Below are 20882 nucleotides of genomic sequence, written 5' to 3' on the forward strand. Positions count from 1 at the left end.
TAAACTAGTATTTTCTTGGGATTTCTTTCACATGTCATAGAACCTACTCTTTTTTTTTTTAAAGAATTTTAATGCATACATAACTTGATGTTACATTCTTTTAATTTTTATTTATTTTTGGCTGCACTGGGTCTTTGTGGCTGTGCCCAGGCTTCCTCTAGTTTCAGGGAGTGGGGGCTACTCTTCATTGTTATGCTTGGGCTTCTCATTGTCGTGGCTTCTCTTGTTGCCGAGCACAGGCTCCAGGCACACAGGCTCCGGTATCTGTGGGGCATAAGTTAAATTGCCCTTCCACATACGGGATCTTCCTGGACCAGGGATCAAACCCATGTCCCCTGCATTGGCAGGCAGATTCTTAGCCACTGGACCACCAGGGATGTCCAGAAACTAATCTTAAGTAATTACAATAGCATGAGGGTGTGTGCTTAGTTGCTCAGTTGCATCTGAATCTTTGTGACTGATGAACTGTAGCCAGCCAGACTCCTCTGTCCATGGGGCTTCTATCTCTTATTTAGTATTTATATGCCAGCCACTTTTCTAAGTGCTTACAGATGTCATCTCATTTAATCTATGTAACAGTCCTATGCATGTGTGCAGTCGCTTCAGTCATGTCTGACTCTTTTTGACCCTATGGACTGTAGCCCGTTGGGCTCCTTATTGCCATTTCCTTCTCCAGGGAATCTTCCTAACCCAGGGATCAAAGACTTGTCTCTTGTATCTCCTTGACTGGCTGGTGGATTCTAGCAACACTAGTGCCTCCTGGGAAGCCCAAGTCTCCTTGTGTTAATTCTAATCCCCACCCTACCCCATTCCCTGTCTCCAGCAAAAAGCTCATTTTCTCTACATCCTGTTTCACTGAGAAAAGATTCTGGCTGGCTAATTTATGCTATGATGTAAGAGATCGACCTCAGCATGATAAGTTCCCTTTCCATAAGAAAAGCTGGCCCTTTAATCTTATGTCAGTGTGAGGGTTTAGGTGTAAGAAACCCACTGGGTGAGGCCTAGCCACTGGGACCAAGTAACCTGAAGTTTATCTCTGCAGCCAGCAAGCTTTGCAATCTCATAACCACTCTGAGCCTCCACTTTCCTCTCTACAAAATTGAATAGAATCAGACTTTCATTGCATGGGTGCTGTAAGGATTAAATGAAATAACCAATGTGAAGGCTCTGGCCCCTTATCAGCTAGGTACCCAATAAGTGGCAGTAGATATCAGTCTTTACTTAGTGGAATTCTGTTTATCTGTTGTTCCCTCTAGCCTATTTTTAAAGGTCAGATTTTGAGATATAATTTACATACAGTAATGTCTACCCTCGTGAAGTGTACAGTTCTACAGTTTTGACAAACATACAGTTACGTAACTACCACCACAATCAAGGTACAGATTTTCACACTTGAATTGTTCCCTCAGGCACCTTTTTCCCCAAGACTGTTTCTTATTCATTCTAATATTTACTGAGTACCCACTGTGTGCCAGGCTCCATGCTAGGTCTAAGCTACAGAAACAAAACTGACAGGTAAGTCCCTGCCCGTGGAAGTTTATAGTTTATCAGAAGGAAGGAGACAATAAACAAGCAAATAAACATGCACACAAATAGGGTCATCACTGAAGCAATGAGTGCTATGCAACAAGCAGGATTTTTTGTTAGTTAGTAGCCAGGGGGACTATTTCAGTTGAAAGGGCAGGTGCTATCTTTGTCATTTAAAATTCACAACAAATGCCGCAGGTTAGTTAAAAATCCCCATTTAATGGGCAGTGTATCTGAGGCTCAAACTGGCTAAGTTCTGTGTGACTGGAACCTCCTCAAGGTCACACAGCAAGTGAATGGGAAAACAAGGCTTCAAGTCCAAGTCAGCAGACATCAAAATCTCACACCCAAACAAGTGGTTTTTTTCATCACATCACACTGGGCCCTGGGCCATCGCTGCTAGAGCAGAGGAGAGATGGAGGCAGAGGGGGTTCATTCAGGGTGTGAGGTCTGGGCTGCCTGCTGCTCTGCACCTGTAACCACATGTCCGAGAGTCCTACGAACAGCCAAGGGCACTGCGTGACCTCAGCCTCCAGGTCTGCCCTCCTCCTCCTCTAATTGAGATGCCAACCTTCTGCCTCATTCCCTCCCTTCTTGGACACCTGGCATTGCAGGGCTCTCCATAGAGACAGCTGATCTCACCCTGCACCTCCATCACGAAAACAGAAACTGAGGTTGCATCAGGCAGGTGAGGGTCCAGCCTCTCCCCCCTCCCTTCCTCTTCTTCCCACCCCCCCCCCCATCTTCCTTCTCCGTCCCTCTGCTTTCTACCTCCTTTTTCTTTTCCCTCCCTACACCTCCCTCTTTCTCTCTCCCTCTGCCTCCTTCAGGCTTTGAGATAAAAGGGCCAATTAATCTTGCTGCCACCACCCCTGACTGCTAAGCTGTGTACTGGTCCACAGGCTTAGGCGTTCCTACCAGGACTGCCTGTGCAGTCCCTGGAAACCACGGCTAATTGGTAAAAGATCACATTTGTTTTCCCGCAGCTTGAACATTTCAAAGAAGACTCTGCCAAGCCCAGTGAACATCTCCACTCTGATGCATCCATCACCCAGGAGACCACTGAGGTTACCTGTCACCCAGAGGGTGACGTTCAGAGCTGCTGCTCCTACCTTGACATGTGGCCTTGGGTGATTGAGCATCACTGGCTTAACCACATTTACACTCTCCAGCAGCACAAATGGGAGAGCATCTGATTAACATGGTGCAGCCTTTATTTATGTAATTTTACATGAATAACTTACTTAAAGAGAGACTATGCAGGTCTTCTATTCTAGAGAAGTATGCCATGTGCATTTGTCCTTTCTGTATGTTATAGAAAAGTTAACCGTCAATGAGATGTTTACATGTTAAGTCACATTTTAAATCGAACACAGGCCAGGCTTACAAATCAACATGCCGCAAATCTCTGAACCTCAGTTTCCTCATAAGAAAAATGGGTTTGATAATGTTTCCCCAGCTAGCTTACAGGGCTGTTGAGAGACTTGCAGAATGAAATTTTAATTTTGTGGAGGCACTTTGTAACCTGCAAAGTACTTGATTGCATTAAAGTAATATCATTAAAATGAAGATGTAGTTGGCCAACCAAATTACCACCTCCAAATAGAAATTCTGTGATAACCCAATTTTCATGTATTTGGCTGGCTAAGACAAAGATGGCCCTTGTATCTTTTTGGAATCCAGGCAAGCAGGGATGGCGTCTTGCTGAATCTTCTGAGACTTGGGGAGCACTTTGTGGTTGCCCCTGGCTATGACTCGCTCTTGGCAGTAAAGAGCATCCTGTCTGAGGAGGTCTATTAAGATCTTAATTTCAGGGCACCAGTTAGCCTTGAGACCCCAGCCTGTCTTCCTGATCAATCTGAAATAAGAGCACAAGAATGAATGGAACCCACTCCCCACAGCCTCCTGAGGTATGGCCCTTGCATCTTGGAATATTCTCTGTCCCAACACTTGAGTTGTAGGGCCAGACAGACATTTGTATGGATCCTCATCCAAGGGAGAAGCCACTTACTGTGCAGTTTTTCTCTTTGTACACAACATTTTGAGGCAAATGGAATGATTGCCCCTGGGGAGAGAGTTCATTTTATTCAGATAACATCACCAAATAGCAAGATTTGTGGCACATATTTCTGAGAAAACGCTCAGCACCAGTCAGATGCCTGTCTGTGTTCCTGCTCCCTTGGGATTGCCTGCAGGTAGAGTCATAGCTTAACTAGGAGAATATATGATAAGGGAGATGCAGAGTGTGGTTTATAAATTATTTTCTGATGCTGTTTATGGAGGATGAGACTATAGTTTCGGTGGGTGGTGGCGGGATGCAAGATCAATAGGAAATGTGTCCTCATCAGACACTCCAAAGACCTTGGAACATAGCTACGTCTCTCAAAGTCCAGAATCAATTCATCACTGATACACTTGTACTCAGCGTCCCTTCTGGACGAACCATCATATTAGGAGATACGGAAGACCCCCAAATACTTCCCATATAGACCAGGAGCTCTCATTTTAGCTGGAAAGATAAGATGTTCTTGTGAATAGAGATAAGAGCCCAGAAGAGAGACAGGCAGGAGGAGAAAAAAGCTAATGCTGTCCAGTCTCCTGCCAGGACGAGGCACTTATTTTATCCCATTTGACTATCACCATCACAGGTAACATCTTCATCTCATTTTATGGATGAGAATACTAAGAGCAGAGAGGTAAGATGACTTTGCTCTAGGGGCCACAGCAGCGGTCAGTGGCAATAAAGTGTCCCTTCTTAGTCTGCTTAATTTTGATGGGGCCAAAACTGAAGTTTTCAAATTACCTTCCCTATTGCTTTTCTCAGAGATAATCACCAGTTTTAGAAAAACAAAATAACACTTGGCTCTCCTTCCTCTTCCGCAGTTCACTGAGTGGGGGAGGGGAGTGCTGGGGAACTACCAGCTCTAGACTTGAAGCTTTAATGTCCTTTTTGGTTGAGAAACCATATTTCTAAGCAAATAATTGCTCTTGTCTGTTTGTGTTTTCAAGGCCAGATCTCCATCTCTTTCTTGGCTGAATGCTCCCTTCCCCCACCAACATCTTCCCACATTCCTTAGCTTCTCCTTTCTCCCTCTCCTTCCCTCCCCTTATACACACACACACACACACACACACACACACAATCAGACACACACCTTCCCACCACACACCCTCCCACCACACACCCATATGCAAAATAAAATTAGAAATACCGCCTGACTCTCAAGGTATTTAGGGAATGGAGATCTTCAATCAATACAGCCAAGTCCTCCATTCCCTCCCTCCCAAGCCAGGGTGAGAGGCAGGCAGGGCTTCTGAAAAGGGTCCAGACAGCCATGATCTTGACACAAAGAGGCTCTAAAGGAAAAAAAAATGACCACTTGTGCTTTCCTGTGCCTGCCCTCTGGCCATCAGGCCTCACAGGGCTACCAGATTCTCAGAGGCCAACACCTGGCAAGCTGTTCTTTTGCTTATACATAAGACCCTTGCAGAACACGAAAAGATTTCCTGGTTGTCATTTTCATTTTGATGCCTACCGTTAAAATACAGAGAAAACAGTATCTGATGCTTCAAAAATATAGGCTGAGCTGACAAGCATATTGTCCTCATTTTAAGGGCTTATTCTTGTTTTAATCAACCAGTTGAGGAAGCAATAAATAATTACTCGTTTATGATGTTTGCCTTCACCCAGAGGAATGTAACAGGGCAGTGAGGTGATCTCTGACAGCTCAAGAAGCCAAGGTGGTGGTGGTGCCCATATTCCTGCGGGGGTTCTAAACCCCTCTCTGTTCCCTCCAACCTCCATCTGACACACACTGGCCAACTGTCCCCACCCTCTTGGTGCCGTTCGGTACCTACCTCAGACTAGTGGGGTCGGAAAAAAGAAAGGAATTATGAAAAGTGAGATGGGGCCAAGACTCCAGGCAGAAGCTCCTGGTTCAAGCTGTTCAAGCTCTGTGTCTGGATAAATAGCTCAGTTATACTCCTTTCTCCCAAGTCAGAGCTCCCTCTGGGTCTCAGAGAGATGGTGGGCTGTGTAGAGGCTGAGAGCAGCGGCATTAGTTCAAATCCAGTCTCTGCCACTTACCCGCTGTATGTCCTTGGGCATGTGAACTTAGCTCCTCCGTGCCTCAGTCTCCTTATCCATACAGTGGACATCACAGAGCTTCTGCTGAGGATGAACAAAGCTGCCTCATGCTAAAGGCTTAGCATAGTGCCTGGTTCCCAGTAAGGGCCCAACAAATAGAGTCAATAATTACAAACCAATGCTCAAACCAATGCGTTCACCCTGTGCAGGCACGGTTTAAGCTCTTTACATAGATTGTTGTCATATCAGCTCACTTCTCTCTTTTACAGATGGGGAAACTGGAATCTGAAGATCACCCAGCTGTAAATGATGGACATTCAGACTCTGGGGCAGGCTCCAGGGTCGGGGCTCTCAAGCCATCACCACAAGGACGCTAATCTTCAAGGGTGGTCGCCCCCCAGGGAAAAGCTGAACTCCTAATCCCCTCCGATTTCCTCAGTATGAGAACGACAGGAGAGGATGGAAGGGTCTCAGCCACAGTGAGGAGGGAAGGAGCGGATGACGGTGAGAGAGCATCCACATCAGGGCTGAACCCAGAGCTCACAGCTGGACTGGTGGCTGAAGTCAGGCGGGGAGCCCCAGCCCGCTCCAGAGGAACGAGGTGGGGGAAGGTTGGCGGGGGGAGAGGGGGGGAGCAAGTCCACGAAGCTGAGCGGGGTGACCAGAGCGCCGCCCCCAGGAGGGAAGGGAGGGTTGGCGGGGCTCTGGGAAGGGCGGGGTGGGGGGATGCCCAGCTGCTGTCCCCGCCGCCTCCTGGCCCCCTCTCGCCGGCGCCCAAGTGGGAGGACGGCAGCTGCCCGCTCCCTCCTCCCGACACCCCCGCTACCTGCCCGGTCCCCCAGCGAACCGTGAGGAGGCTGAGAGCCCGTGGGGCCGAGCCCGCAACTTTGCAGCCTCGGGGAGGGCGAGAGCCGGCGTCCGGGGCTCCTCTTGTCGGCGGCCAGAGCTCGGTGAGTTCCTCTCCCCACCCGCTCTGCGGCGGCGCGGGGGGCGGCTTCCCGGGCGCCCGGGAGGCGGTGGCCGCCCAGACCGCGGCCGCCCGCGCTGTCTGTCTCGCCGGGGCCCCGGCTGTGCCTCCCTTCTCGGCGGGCGAGGCCGGCGCCAGTGCTGAACGGACAGCGGCGGCCCCCGCGGTCCCTTCTCCCGCTCGCGGCTGGGGCTGCGGCCGCCGGCCGCGCGCCCCTCGCAGCCCCCAGCCCGTCCTTCTTCCCGGCGCCGCGGCGCATCTGGAAGCTGCTCCCGCGGCCCCCCTGGCGACCGGCGTGGGGAAGACACTTGGTTCTCGCCGGAGCCCGGGTTGCCGGCTCTCTGGGGGTGGGCAGAGCCGCCGCCGCCGCAGCACCCCCGGAGCGTCTGGCGGAGGGGCGGTGAGGGGCCCCCAGCGACCACCCCCAGTGGTCTCAGCCCTGCGCCGAGACCCCCGCCGCTGACAGAGGCCCGCGGTCCCTACGGCGGCCGCCAGTCTTTTGGGGGCTCCGGCACCTGGAAAGGGGACTCCAAGGTGATCAGTCACCCGATTGGCACCGGACAGCCTGGACCGAGGCCTCGTGGCATTCGCCCATCCTGGGTGCAACAACCCTTCTTAGAACTTTTCTCGAGTCTTAGGCTCGCCTACTCCTGAGCCCCTGGAAAAGTTCTCGCGGGCGCCCAGAATCCTATTTTTCAGTGGCTTCCGGAGCTGGGCAGGAACCGGGACTGTGAGGGGCGAGGGGGAATAAATGTGTTGGTGCGGGGCTGCAATCCGCGGCGGGCGTAGGTCCGCTGAAAGGCTGGCCAAGCAGCCACTTCTGTGCCGGGGGAGAGCTTGTTGGCATCGAAAGGGTTTCGGCGGCGCCATCGGGGTTGTTTGGGTTTCTCGCACCAGGAGGGCGGGAGGCAGGCGCAAAGTGGGTAGCGGTGGGAGGGGGCGGGGGAGGGGGCGTAGGGGGATTTTAATTTCGTTGCCTCTTTGCCAAGAAATAGCTAGGGCAGTCAGCAGTCGGAGAGATGGACTGAGCAAAACCAGCTGACCCTGGTATTCCGGTGTGCGCCACCCGCCCCCCCCCCATCCTAAATGTGTGTGTGAATGTATTGATTGTTGTCATTGATTTTTCTAAGAAGCCAGGAGGCAGCGGCTGCTATGTGTACACTCAGACACACATAAACACAGATACACAGGCGCACACACAGATTACACACATAGAACCACACACAGGGAACAGCCCCCCACACCCCATGCAAACATCAGGGGACCCACAGGCACACATACCCCCAACGCTGTCTGGGGTATGGGTAAGGTTGCTGAGTACTGCCCAAGATGGGCGGTGGGGCAGAGAAAGGGGAGGTGAAACAGGACTGGCAGTAGGTCATTTCCATCTGCCCCCACCCCAGATCTTCTGCTTTGTCCTCCTAGGGGTCGGAGGAAGAAATCCCAAACCCAGGCACGTTTCCACTGCCACAGAGGAGCAGAGTCCTAGCTCCCCTCCCCCGCTCCACCTCCTTGACCTAGCCTTCCTCGTGCCTGACCTCCAGGGGGGCTCCAGGGTGCTGAGGTTGCTCAAAAATGGAGGAGGCAGACACCAGGAGGTAGGGCTTGGCTCCGAGAGGCCATGGTGATCTCAGGGTGTCACGCCTGCTGGGTCACAGTTAGGGAGAAGAGGAGGGGCGATCTGAGGGATTTTCGTGGAGCAGAACAGACAGAACTGGGGAGCACCCTAGGGCACCCTCGGGACACTGCGGTAAGTCTCCCTCTCACCCTGGACCCTTAGGAATGTGATTGAGGATGCTGGCCCTGAGGCTGCTCAACGTGGTGGCCCCCGCCTACTTCCTGTGCATCGCCCTGGTGACCTTGGTGCTGCAGCTCTTCCTGTTTCTGCCCCGCATGCGTGAGGACCCCACGGCCGCCCGCCTCTTCTCGCCCGCCCTGCTCCATGGGGCGCTCTTCCTGTTCCTCTCCACCAACGCCCTGGGCAACTACGTCCTGGTCATCCAGAACTCCCCGGACGACCTGGATGCCTGCCAGGGGGCTGAGGCCAGGAGGGCCCTGTGCCCCCCGCCCAGCACCCACTTCTGCCGCGTGTGCGCCAGAGTCACCCTGAGGCACGACCACCACTGTTTCTTCACCGGCAACTGCATCGGGAGCAGGAACATGCGAAACTTCGTCCTGTTCTGCCTCTACACCTCGCTGGCCTGCCTCTACTCCACGGTGGCCGGCGTGGCCTACATCTCCGCGGTCCTGTCCATCTCCTTCGCCCACCCCCTGGCCTTCCTCACGCTCCTTCCCACCTCCATCAGCCAGTTCTTCTCCGGTGAGTGGGCCTTGGCAGGCAGGTTGGGCCCTACACAGAGACCTTCCACCTCAACCCTACGTTTGCCAGGTTTAGCAAATAATATACAGGATGACCAGTTACACTGTAATTTCAGATAAAACGATGCTTAACTTTTCAGTACAAGTATTACCTGAATATTGCAGGGGACATATTCATATTAGTTTTTTTTGTTTGTTTTGTTTTGTTATCTATTTGAAATTCAAACTAACTGGGCATCTATGTCACCTGGCAACCTCCCTCTCCACCCCCATCCTCGTTCATTATCTCATTGGGTGCCACTGCCCATGTGCTCATTGAACTGTGGCCATCCAGGCAATACACCTTCTCTGTAGCAGGCAGGGCTGAGTGCTGGCAGTCCCTCCATGCAGCCTGTGAGGTAGCCCCATGCTATGACCTTCCTCTGCCTGGACCCCAGTCCGGCTCACTCATTCCTCCAAGGACTTTGCCCTCTAAAGATCTCGCCAACCAACCACAGGGAGGTTAACCAGGGTGCCGGGCCAGTCTTGCCCTTCTACCCGTTATATTTGACCCCATCAGGTTGTTCTCTGGTCTACAGATGGCTCAGAGCAAAGAGCACCCTGGTTGGAGTTGTAGCCATATTTAATGACCATCTTCACACCAGCATCACAGGACTGGCGGGGCATCTGACTCTCCAGGAAGCTCTTACACCTGCAGGAGCCAGGTGTGTGGGGGCCCTCACACTGGGGTCAGCTAGGCACCCTGGTGAGGGCTGTACCTTGTAAAGCGTACCCCAAGGAGACTGGGGTATCAAGGCCCAAAGGGACCTGGTCCCTGGTGGCAGTTCTTACCTCCTTAGCTGGCCTTGAAATCTGCCCTGACCTCATTTCCTTCACTTCGCCCACCCTGGCCCTGACTGTCTTGGTTCTTACAATCAGTAGCATATATATATATATATATATATATATATATATGGACAGGTAGCCATGTGTGTATGACATTGTTATTTCCATTTCTCATGAAGAAACAGACTCAGACGGGATTAAATCGTTGTCCAGTATCTTTTTATTTCCGAATGACAGCCTCTGGCCTGCCTCCCAGGTCTTTATAGACAACACACAACAGCTCAGGACAAATAGCTTGTGTCCTCTCCCACTGACCTTTCAGGGACAAAGAAAGACAGAATACAGCTACTTCCACTGAGAACCCCAAATGGTTGTGGTATGTCTGGGCTGGATGCTCATAAGAAATTCTGCTCTACTCTGGGGAAGCATCATTTTGGTCTTTCGTTGGGGCTGTGGCCCAGTCCTTAGAAGACAGAGAGCTTGGTGCCATTTGGCAGTGGGAACACAGAGGCCCAGGAAGGACCCAGCGAAGAGGGCTGTCTTGAGGGCTGGTGGTTGATCTGGGCCCAGAACTCAGAGCTCTCGGGGCCTTCTGGACCTGGGCGGGTGCCAGCATGGGAGGCTGCCGGGGACTGAAATAACCAGGCTGGGGGAGGGCAGGTGGGCGGGTTAGGGGGTGGAGTGTGAGCACAGGCAGGTGGAGAAAGGAGGAGAGCCAGAGAGCCTGATAACACTTCCTTTTCCAAGTAGTTTTATTCACATAAAAATGGATGCTTGCTAAGGGAGGATTTTGAAATGGTTTGATTTGAGATAAGCCTGGGCTTGAGGACTGTCCATATGTGCTAGGTTTGGGAGACAGGAAAGTAAGGGAGAGGGACCTCTTGCTTTAATCTGATGGGGAAACAGAGCCAGTCAGTCCCTTTCTTGGGGCCCAGATCCTGGTTCCAGCAGAAGAATAAGCCCCACTATCCTTTACCTCCTCACCAGACCCCCTAGTAAAGGAGGCCTTGATTTCTAATCTCCAACTGTCTCATCTCACTTTCCTCCTTTGCCAGGCTTTCATCTTTCCCCTTGGAGAAGGGAATGGCAACCCACTCTAGTACTCTTGCCTGGAGAATCCCATGGACAGAGGAGCCTGGCGGGCTATAGTCCACGGGGTTGCAAAGAAGTCAGGCATGACTGAGCAACTAAAACACACACACACACACACACACACACACACACACACACATCTTTCCCCTTGCCAGCCTTTCTCTCCCTTGCCCTGACACACACCTCCCCTATTCAGCTTCTGCTTTCCTGTCCCTTCTCCCTCACTTCTTAGCCCAAATGGTTGAGGCTCCCCCCGACTTCTCATCTGCTCAGGAAGCTAGGTGGACAGGAGGGTGTTAAAAGGAACAAAGGTGCCCAGGCTGACTTGTCCTCAACTGGGGCTGCCCCTAAAGTGGATCTGCCACCAGAGCATGGGATGGCTGCGAATGTGGGCCCTGGGGGCTAAAACTGGGATGGGTCTTCAGATGGGTACTGCCCACATGCCCTCAGTTGGTGCCAGAGAAGAAGGGCTGGCCAGTGAAATTTTCAGAAGTTATTCTTGCTTTTGGCTTTATGGGCCACTGCAGGTTGTGTCACCTCTCTGAGTCTCATTCTTCTCATCTGAGAAATGGAGGTGATGCCATCTGACCTGTGTTCATAGCACTTGGAAGACTATGCCAGTGTGGTAGGTGCCAAAAAAATCCAATGGACAAATAAAAAGGTTAATGTTTGTTGGGCAAACTGTATGTGCTACTCACCACACAGATCTCATTTCAGCCAATCCTCAGGACAAGTCTGTGAGATAAGTATTATTATATAATTTTTAAAGACTCAGCAACGAAAGGCTTCACAAGGATAAGTTGCTTTGAAACACAGAGTATCAAACCCAAGATTTCGACTCAGGGCTGCTAGCATCCAGAGCCCATATTCTTCCCACCATACTGCTTCCTGGGGCTGCCCCTCTGAAGTTGCTTCTTGATGATTGAGCCACTTTGGGAGGGAGGGAGCTTCTTATCCCTGGATGGATGTTAAAGATCTGGGTGATGCTCTGTCAAAGGTGCTTGGTGGGAAGCCGGGCTGGAGAGACTGGATGGTGTGACTGTTGCAACCCATTAGGAAAATTCTGTGATTTTCTAAAAGGAGCAGAACTATTATTAAATAGTTCAGAGGAGCTGAGGCAACCAGGCTAGGTATCTTCAAACACTTTGAGAGAAAACAGATCCCCAGAATAGCCTTTTATAGCTGCTGCAAGGGGCCAAGGAAAGGCCACAAGGTCTTTTCTATATGCCTTAATTTGTGCCAGAAAAAAAGCCTATGGAAAACAGCTTCCATCAGCCCAGGCCTGTCCCTGAGGCTGCATTGCAAGGCATGCTTGTGCTTGACAGCTCTGATGTTCGCACATCCCAGCTTGCAGGCCCTCTTTGCCTGTCAGCATCCTGCACCCCAGAGGGCACCATGGTCCCAGGGTCCTTCATCCTACACGTGGCTGCCTGAGCTAACCTGACAAGGAAGAAGTGGGTCAGAGGCATGGGACAGCCTAAGGTGTTCCCTGCCCCCAGTGCAAGCCAGCTGGACTGAGCTTTCCATCCCTTGGGCAGTGGGACTTATCTGTCCCCAAGTTTGCCAAGAGAAACTTGCTATCAAAGCTCCTAGGGCTGAGGGCAAGACAGGGATGCTAATGAACAAACCTGAGTCATATCCATGTCCTCCTCGTTGCTGAGTCCAGCATTGCTCAGACTGGAAAAGTTTTAAAAGCCCAGCCCTCAGGAGTCTGGAAATGGAAGCTTGGGGAGATGAGAAAAGGTCCTTGGGGGCCAGGGGAAACTGGAGAAGGGAGGTATATGGTTAAGATTTGCAGGGATGAGTAGGTTGTAAGGTGGGGTCTCTGGCAGGCACTTGCATCTCACTGGGAGGAGCGGTGGTGAGCTTGCCCTGCAGGAGAGAGGGGCTGAGGAGGTCTTTTGATTTCTCTGCTAGGCCCACTGCCTTGGTGGCTGGGCAGGTGGAGGCTGCCAAAGTTGTAGATCAACCAGGTCTCCAAGCCCTGGAAAGGAGAAGGGGAAACTTGATGGTTTTAGGAGTTAAACTTGAGCCTCTTTTGGAGGTAGTCTTCTTATCTGTGAAGGATGCTCAGCAGGGAGGGCTGGGCTGCGTGTGAACCAGAATGCTGGCCACTGGGCACACAGTGTCCCTGAATGATGCAACCCTGTGGAATTATTGCTATTCTACCCATTTTACATTATGAGCCAACTCAGAGAGGTTAAGAAACTTGTGCAAGGCCACAGGGCTGGGAGAGTCAAACTTAGCAAGGACCGACCACTCCAGCTTGGAAGAGAATGGTCAATCGCTTACTCAGTGGATGTTTGAGCCAGTCATGCAGAGTGCGGATTTAGAGGGGTTTAAGGGAGGTCCGGCTCAAGGCAGGGGGCTAGACTGATGGCCTTGGGGGCCTCTTCCAGCCTTAGCAAGCTCTGATAGGACAGCTCTGGCCGAAAGTTCCAGTGGCCATACTGTCCTCTTTTTAACATTGATAATTGAATTATCCTCTGCGCTGCCTTGAAGCTCGTGAGTTCTTGATGACGAGGCCCTGTTCTCCATCATGCTGTCACTTTCCTGAGTCCTCCCAGCCAGTGCTCACAGCTCTGAAGGCAGCAGGCTCTCCAGTTGCCCAGACACCATCTCCCTCTCCAGGGTCCTCAGCTCACCCCTCTCTCCTCCTGAGAAAACCGCCTTCTCCCTGTTTCTAGCCCCCAAAGAGAAGGCAGAGAGAGATGGGAAGCACTGACCCTGAGCAAAGGTTAGCATCTAGGCACTGCCTATAGGAGTTTCCTTTCCTTCTCCCCCACGTCCCCAGCGCTCCTCTCTCGCCTCCTCTCTCGCCTCAGCATTAATAAAAAGTTAGGACAACTAGTCCTATCCCTCGCCACAGCGCTGAGACTCCTACAAAATGTAGTTTCAGTCTCATTCATCTCCCTCTCTCCGGAGCGGAAAGCGCCTGCCTGGATCGCGGTCTCGTACGTGGCCTGAGTGTAAAGCGAGTCTGGTGTTTCCCCGCCCTCTGCAGGAGCTGTCCTCGGTTCTGAAATTTGTTTTCCCCCCGCCCTCTGCAGGAGCTGTCCTCGGTTCTGAAATGTTCGTCATCCTCATGCTTTATCTCTGGTTTGCCATTGGCCTGGCCTGCGCTGGTTTCTGCTGCCATCAGCTGCTGTTGATCCTACGGGGGCAGACCCGCCACCAGGTGCGGAAGGGGGTGGCGGTGAGGGCCCGGCCTTGGCGCAAGAACTTACAGGAGGTCTTCGGGAAGAGGTGGCTGTTGGGCCTGCTGGTCCCCATGTTCAATGTTGGAAGCGAGAGCTGCAAGCAGCGGGACAAGTAGCAGGCACTCCCATCACTCCTCTGTGTGTGTCTGTCTGTCTTGACTCCTTGTGAACATGAGACCACAGCACCCCGTCTCCACCCATGACCCACTACAACTTTGGACTGGTAAGGTCCTAGCATCCACCCCTGGTCTATAACACCAGAGAACTGTGTTGGTTCTCAAGGGGGAAAGATGGCCACTCAGGCATTGCTAGGCTCCCCCATGAGCCAGCCTGGTGGCTGATAACTGTTCAGAGGCCTCCGTTTTTGTTTCCTTCCCTTGGGTGCCTGCTTTCTGTCTCTGCCTGGTCCATACACTCTCTACCAAGTCTCCCACCATCACTGCTATCTGCTAGAGCTTTTCCTTTCAACCCTAGACTAGGAGTGGGGAGCGGACTCTTACTGCTGGTATGGTGCTCCCTAAGGGCCTGAAATCTGGCAAAAATGTTTAAAATGACCATGGGTGAGAGGCAGCCAAGTCAGCTCTGCCAACTGCTAGTGAGGTTGGGAAAGCAGGGTCGTGTGTCTTCATCTCTGTGGAACTGTGGACAGTGGAAGGAAAAAAGAACTCAGTAGCTTGCTGCCCAGCCCCCAAGTTGCAAGGCCTTTTCTCTGGGAGATAGAAGCCAACAGCCTGAGATTTTCCAGCTGCTGTCTCCTGTCCTCCCTACCCCAGCTGGGCCCCCCAGCCCAGTCCAGGACCTGGCTGGATTCTTATTTTCCCTGGCACTCTTCCAGCCTTTGCCATTGGTCTCCAACCTCCAGGTCTTCCATAGATGGTGGGGAGACAAGGAATAAGGGAGAAAGGAAGGGAGATACTGATAAATGAGAGAGGTGTGTGACTGTACAACTACATAGAAGAGGGTATGTATGCGTGTCTGTGTGGGGGGTGGTGGTGGTGACGAATGTTGTTATGAAAATAGAGACAGAATAGGAGGGGAGGGGGTTGTTCAGAGACTGGGCACTGGAATATTTTAGGACTGAGAATGAGGGGGGCAAATGGGCTTATTTCTGAAGGACATTCTAGCAGCTAAAGCTGCTCAATGTCTGAATGGTTGCCTGGGGAGATAGTGAGTGCCCCACAACTGGAGGTATTCCAGAAGGGACTGAGCAGTCACCTGATAGGTGTGCTGTGGAAGGAATTTCTGCACAGGGTCAGGGAAAGGAAGCTCCTTTCCACCCCACGATTTGTGTCCTCTTCCTGAGTACAAAAGGACCCTTGCCAGGTCCAGAGGCAAGAGCTGCTGCAGAGATGCCTGGGAGTTATTTGCTTTCATAGAGGATGGGGCAGGTAGGGAGGGGCCTGAAAATCATGGTGCAAACTTTCAGGACCACTGGGTATTAATGCTAGTTGAGGTGTCGGCATTTGCGAACAGGGGCATGGAGTCCTTTCAGGAGCAGGTCGGGGCAGTGGCAGGGAAAGCAAAGCTGGAAGGGGATGCGCAACTCTGAGGAGGGAGACAGGGAGAGTGGAGGCTCAAGAAGGGGGGAGCAGAATACAGGGGTGCAGATAGGAGGCCAGCCCTGACTGACTCTGAGTGAAGGCGCTGCTGTGTGTTCTGGGGCCCAGATGACCAGACCCCTGGGTTATATGAGGGAGTGGAGACAACACAAATGACCCCTCCTGACTGGGTCCCAAGGCCGTTCCGCCATCCAGCCTGCTGAAGCCCACACTCTGCAGTGTCCAGCTGGTGGTCACAGTGACCCCAACCATGGCTGCACAACACCTTGAGCTCTTGAGCAGAGCTTGGGAAGGTCCTGCCTTCATGTCTCTGAGAACTGATGTAGTAACAGTGCCTCCCGCTCATACTTCTCCCTCTTATATTCATGCATTCATTCATGCCTCCTACTGTATTTATTGAGCACCAACTATGTGCCAAGTCTCTACCAGGCACTGGTATACAACACTGAACAAGATGGTGAGACCCCTTGCCCCCGGGAGCATCCAGTTGCTGTCCCCATGCACTGACTCCCACTCCCTGAAAAATGGTTACTCTGCCGTCTTGCTGGTCAGCAGGACAGGTCATTTGGAGGGGAAGGATGTGGCAGAGGGGGTGAAATGGGGCTCCCAGGCTTCCAGGATGGAGGGGTTATTGAGGCGGGGAGCATGCTCACCCTCAGTTCTGACCACACTGAAGCAGTGGAAGTGGAAGAGGAGCAGGGAGACCCCAATACTCAGGCTTGGAAGGCAGCCCTGCCACGCTCCAACTCCTGGAGGCTCAGCTCTTGTGAAGGAGCAGAAGACAGATGATGCAGGGAGTCATCTCCTGGCTGATTGGCCAGAGGGAGTGGCGGTGGGGAGGTTGCCAGGTGTGGGGCTTGAGTAATATTTGTACACATGGCTGAGTATTGTCAGTAAAGAACATCAATAAAATATGTGGTTTTAAATTGGATTTGACGTGGTTGCTTTGGCACTGTCATTGGTATCAGGGCTGGCCAGACTGGAATGCACAGACACAGTCACACTAACTGCTAAAATACTGAAGGTAAGAATTAACAATGCTTCTGTCCCAGCAGGTAAATGACCACTGTCCATAATCTACCTCTGCTGTCCCAGCTGCTCCTGCTCCTCCCCTGGGGTCCTGGGCTCCCCTCACAAGTCAGCAATAAAAGGGCAATGCCTGGCAGCTGTGTGGGACCCCAAGGACCCTGCTCCTGCCCTTCAGCCAGTGTCCATTGTGAGGGGTCAAGGATGTGCTGCATGGCTGGTAAAAGTGTGGGCATCACCCCTGGCTGGAGACAGGTCTGCATGCTAGGATCTGCAGACCCACAGGCACCAGGGATGGAACGGCTGACCCTGCCTCCTCCTCCCTCTCCTTCCCATGTCAGAGGACAGCTGGGGAGTCCACCCGGTCTTCCATCTCATCCAGAACTCAGCAGCACTGAGAATCAGCCGGGGAGCCCTGCCCTCTCGGCTCCTGCAGTATCAGGACACCTTGAGCTGCCCAGCCCTGGGAGAGCTGGGAGGGGACTGAGGCCTGGGGGAGGGCCTGGTCCCTGAGCAGGTGAGTGGACATAACCTCTGATGGTATCCAAAGACCTGCAAGCCTGGACTGATGGCGGACACAACTGGCTGTTGCAGAACCTTCAGCCGAGGCCAGTGTTGTATACGGTCTGCATTCCCTGAACGCTCACCACCAGGCAACCAGCAAGGCAGCCCCTAGATAAGCTGGGGCAGGTGGGGAGGGGGCGCATGGAGCGGCGGTCAGCCCTCAGCACTTTCTAGAGCAGGAGCCATCTGTACTCCACCGGGCAGAGACATCTGCCTTGTTCACCGTCTTGCCCTGGATGCTAGCAGCGGCTCAGCACATAGCAGATGATCAATAAACAAGGCCCGAATGTTTGCACAGGTCAGTGCTTATTCACACGTTCCATATGTCTTCTTCCCCTAATGTGCCCAGCACTGGATTCTGCACACAGTGGGGCTGGAAGACAGATGAGACAGCTGTTCTCCAAGGGTTCACACCCTGGGAGAGATTCCTGGGAGTGCTCAGAGGAAGGAGAGAGAATACCTAGATGTATGGGACTTCCAGGTAGGGTAGGGTAAGGTAGGGGAGGGGAGATGAGGTCTCAGCAGGTGGAGGGACCCGGGGAGGGCTGCCTGGGTGGAGGGAACAGGCCTGGAGCCTTGGAGTGAGCGTGGAACGGTAAGCACAGGGGACACTACAGACGGAGTTAAGGCTAAGAGACGGGACCTGAGCAGAGGGGCCTTGAATGCCAAGCTAAGAAATCTAGAATGACTTTGACAGGTCATAGGGAATACTTGGAGAAGGCAATGGCACCCCACTCCAGTACTCTTGCCTGGAAAATCCCATGGATGGAGGAGCCTGGTGGGCTGCAGTCCATAGGGTCCCTAAGAGTCAGACACGGCTGAGTGACTTCACTTTTACTTTTCACTTTCATGCATTGGAGAAGGAAATGGCAACCCACTCCAGTGTTCTTGCCTGGAGAACCCCAGGGACAGGGGAGCCTGGTGGGCTGCGGTCTATGGGGTCGCACAGAGTCGGACACAACTGAAGCGACTTAGCAGCAGCAGCAGGGAATACTTTGGCCACCTGATGCAAAGAACTGAGTCCTTGGAAAAGACCCTGATGCTGGGAAAGATTGAAGGTGGGGGAAGGGGATGACAGAGGATGAGATGGTTGGATGGCATCACCGACTCGATGGACATGAGTTTGAGCAAGTTCTGGGAGTTGGTGATGGACAGGGAGGCCTGGCGTGCTGCAGTCCATAGGATCGCAGAGTTGGACACAATTGAGCGACTGAACTGAATTGACTGAGGGAACCATTGAAGGTTTGAGCAAGGGGATTACCTGATTAGATCTAGAATTCAGAAATGGAGCCTTGGCAGGTAGACTGAAAGTGGGAGGGACCTGATAAGAGGCATTTGCTACATTCTGAGTGTGATGTAACCAGGGTCCGGGTGGTTAGCGGCTGTGGGCTGGTAAGGAGGGGGGATGCCAAAGCCACTTCACAGACAGGGAGCATGACCAGAGAGCTACCGGGGAAAGATCTGAAGTGATCCTGAAGGTAGAAGTGGGGTGACCAGGGTGCCCTCTAAGGGCAGGCCAGCAAGGCCAGCAGGAGCCCTGGAGTTGGGAGAACATGACCCTAGGTGGGGTCCTGGGTGGGGTTCAGGGCCCCCTGAAGCACTTGGATGCTGTCATTGGCCCATCATTGGCTGGCAGTTGATGGTGTCACTAATAACCACCCTGCAACCCTGAGTGGGGGAAGAGGGTCAGAGCTTACTTTAACACACAACTCTGACTCCCAAAACTGGGGGTCGGAAACCATCTGCCCGTGGCAATAGAGGTCACAGGTCCTCTGGCCTCCACACCCAGAGTCAGATGGAGCGATACACTGGGCTCCTCAGTGTTCAAGAACCAAAGAAGCATTGGGAAAACGATGTACTTGAGGAGACCTAAACTACATTGCCCTCCACTGTAATGAGGAGCCAGTCCTAGGTCCTGGCAGGCATCTTTCAGCCAGTCTCCTCCCCTAAGAACACAGCTGTCCCTGTCATTCCATGCATTTGGTCCCCCAAGTTTCCTGGCTCCTTTCTGTACCTTCTGGGCATACTCTCAGAGATGCTTGAGAGGCAGCCCCTCCTGCTGGGGAGAAAGGAGGGCTGGGCAAGGGAGCAAGGATGCTTGGCTCCCATCTTATCCCAGGTGCTTTAGAGGTGAGGCAGAACCCTGGTCCTGCTTACCAGCCAAGGTGAGCCTGTTGGTGTGGTGGGGTGGGGAGGGGTGGCTCAGCTGTTCTTGGTGTTGGTCTCTGCCTCTGCCTTCTTCCTCTCTCTCTGGGTGGTGCGGGCCCAGCTCCTCCACTCATTCCTTAAACTTTCATTGATGCCAACTCGATGCCAGGCAAAATGCCAAGAACCAGGCAGGTGAAGATGACTGAGACCCATTGCTTAATCTAGGGGAGTTCACTGGCAAGACAACCAATCACAGATGGTTGTGGTTCTGAGGTATGAGAGCATAGACGGGAGGGAGAGGGACAAGGTGCTAGGGAAGCCTGGGGGAGAGCACTCACTGGGCCATGGGTAAGCTGGAAGACTCCTCAGAGGAGGTGACACCTGGGTCACACAGGATGAACAGGAGTTGGTTGGGCAGAAAAGCAAGGATGTGGGTGAAAGTGGGGACAGGAAGGACTATCCAGAAGGAGGGATGCCAGGTGATTTCTGGGAATTTCAAGTCTCCATGTACGAGGGATGGGATCATGAGTAGGCAACGTGAGGCCACAGCTGAGGAAGATTTTTAGTCTTGAGGGCACGTGCTCCCTGCCTCCTCCCTCTGACCACTTCTTACAAAACCTTGACTCAGCCTAAACCTTGGCTCCTCCTAGGTCCAGGCGGTGCCACTTGGGTGCATCGGGCACAAACTGATGTCTAGATCGGCAGGGTCCTCTGGGTTGGAGTCTGAAGGCAGGGGGTCATGGTCATTGCCGAGTTTCAGCCTGAAGCCGCTGGAGAGCTCAACTGGGACCTCTTTCTGGCCCCAAAGAGGGGCCCCTGGGAGCTCCCCCATCCCTCTTTCCTTCCCAGCCAGACTCAGCAAGTGGGGTTGGAGGGAAACTGTTTCTGTCAAGATAGCCTCTGGGAGTAGAGGAGAATCGAAAAGCTGAAAACCCTGAAACGCAGGGAAGACTGCAGGTCACACCATCTCCTCCTGTCTTAACTGGCGAGGTCCACATGCCCTTTGTGGTGTGCTGCCCCCTGGTGGACAGCCCCACAACCACAGGCCTCTTCCCTCTGCCTAGGCCTCTCCCAGTCCCACCACATGCCATAAGGTATGCAGTCCAGCACTGGAGGGATCTTCCTCAACACTTGGCAGCTCTAACTGACTGCCTCCTGCGTGGGTTTGTCTCCCAACTCTACTGTAAGCCGTAGAAGGTAGGAGTGGAGATGATGGACTGCCCTGGATTCCCCCACGCCTCGTGAGAGTGTGGCCCACCGACGCTGCTGTTGCAGTAATTCTACTGTGAGTGATAATGACCAACTCTTCCTGAGCATTCTTTACCTGGCAGAACCTTATCATATACACGTATGCACTGTTTATTCCTCACAGTAACCCCTCGAGGTGTGCTTTAGTATTACCTCTGTTTTCCAGATAAAGAAACAGAGGCACAGAGAGGTTATATCATTTGCCCAAAGCCTTGTGGCAGAGCTGGGATTTGAACCCAGGTGCCTGCTCCTGAGTTTATCCTTCTAACCCAGACACTAGTTGGTCTTTACACATGGACTGTTATAGATATCCAATAAAT

The 20882-nt window shown here is 52.7% G+C and overlaps 1 protein-coding gene across 1 annotated transcript; it reads left to right on the plus strand.

Moving 5' to 3' along the window:
- Positions 1 to 8375: 8375 nt before the first annotated feature.
- ZDHHC22 (zinc finger DHHC-type palmitoyltransferase 22) lies at positions 8376 to 14133 on the plus strand. The gene is made up of 2 exons (XM_068966768.1): positions 8376 to 8901; positions 13868 to 14133. The coding sequence occupies exons 1-2, from the start codon at positions 8376 to 8378 to the stop codon at positions 14131 to 14133; spliced, it is 792 nt and encodes a 263-aa protein (XP_068822869.1).
- Positions 14134 to 20882: the final 6749 nt, after the last annotated feature.

Source organism: Capricornis sumatraensis, chromosome 2 (assembly GCF_032405125.1).
Source record: "Capricornis sumatraensis isolate serow.1 chromosome 2, serow.2, whole genome shotgun sequence".
Taxonomy (NCBI): domain Eukaryota; kingdom Metazoa; phylum Chordata; class Mammalia; order Artiodactyla; family Bovidae; genus Capricornis; species Capricornis sumatraensis.

What these genes read in the sequence shown, in the direction of transcription:
- ZDHHC22 (XM_068966768.1), top strand. Translation starts at nt 8,376, where the DNA reads ATGCTGGCCCTGAGGCTGCTCAACGTGGTGGCCCCCGCCTACTTCCTG. An exon ending in CATCAGCCAGTTCTTCTCCG is followed by an intron (nt 8,902 to 13,867) that starts GTGAGTGGGCCT and finishes CGCCCTCTGCAG; the next exon opens with GAGCTGTCCTCGGTTCTGAA.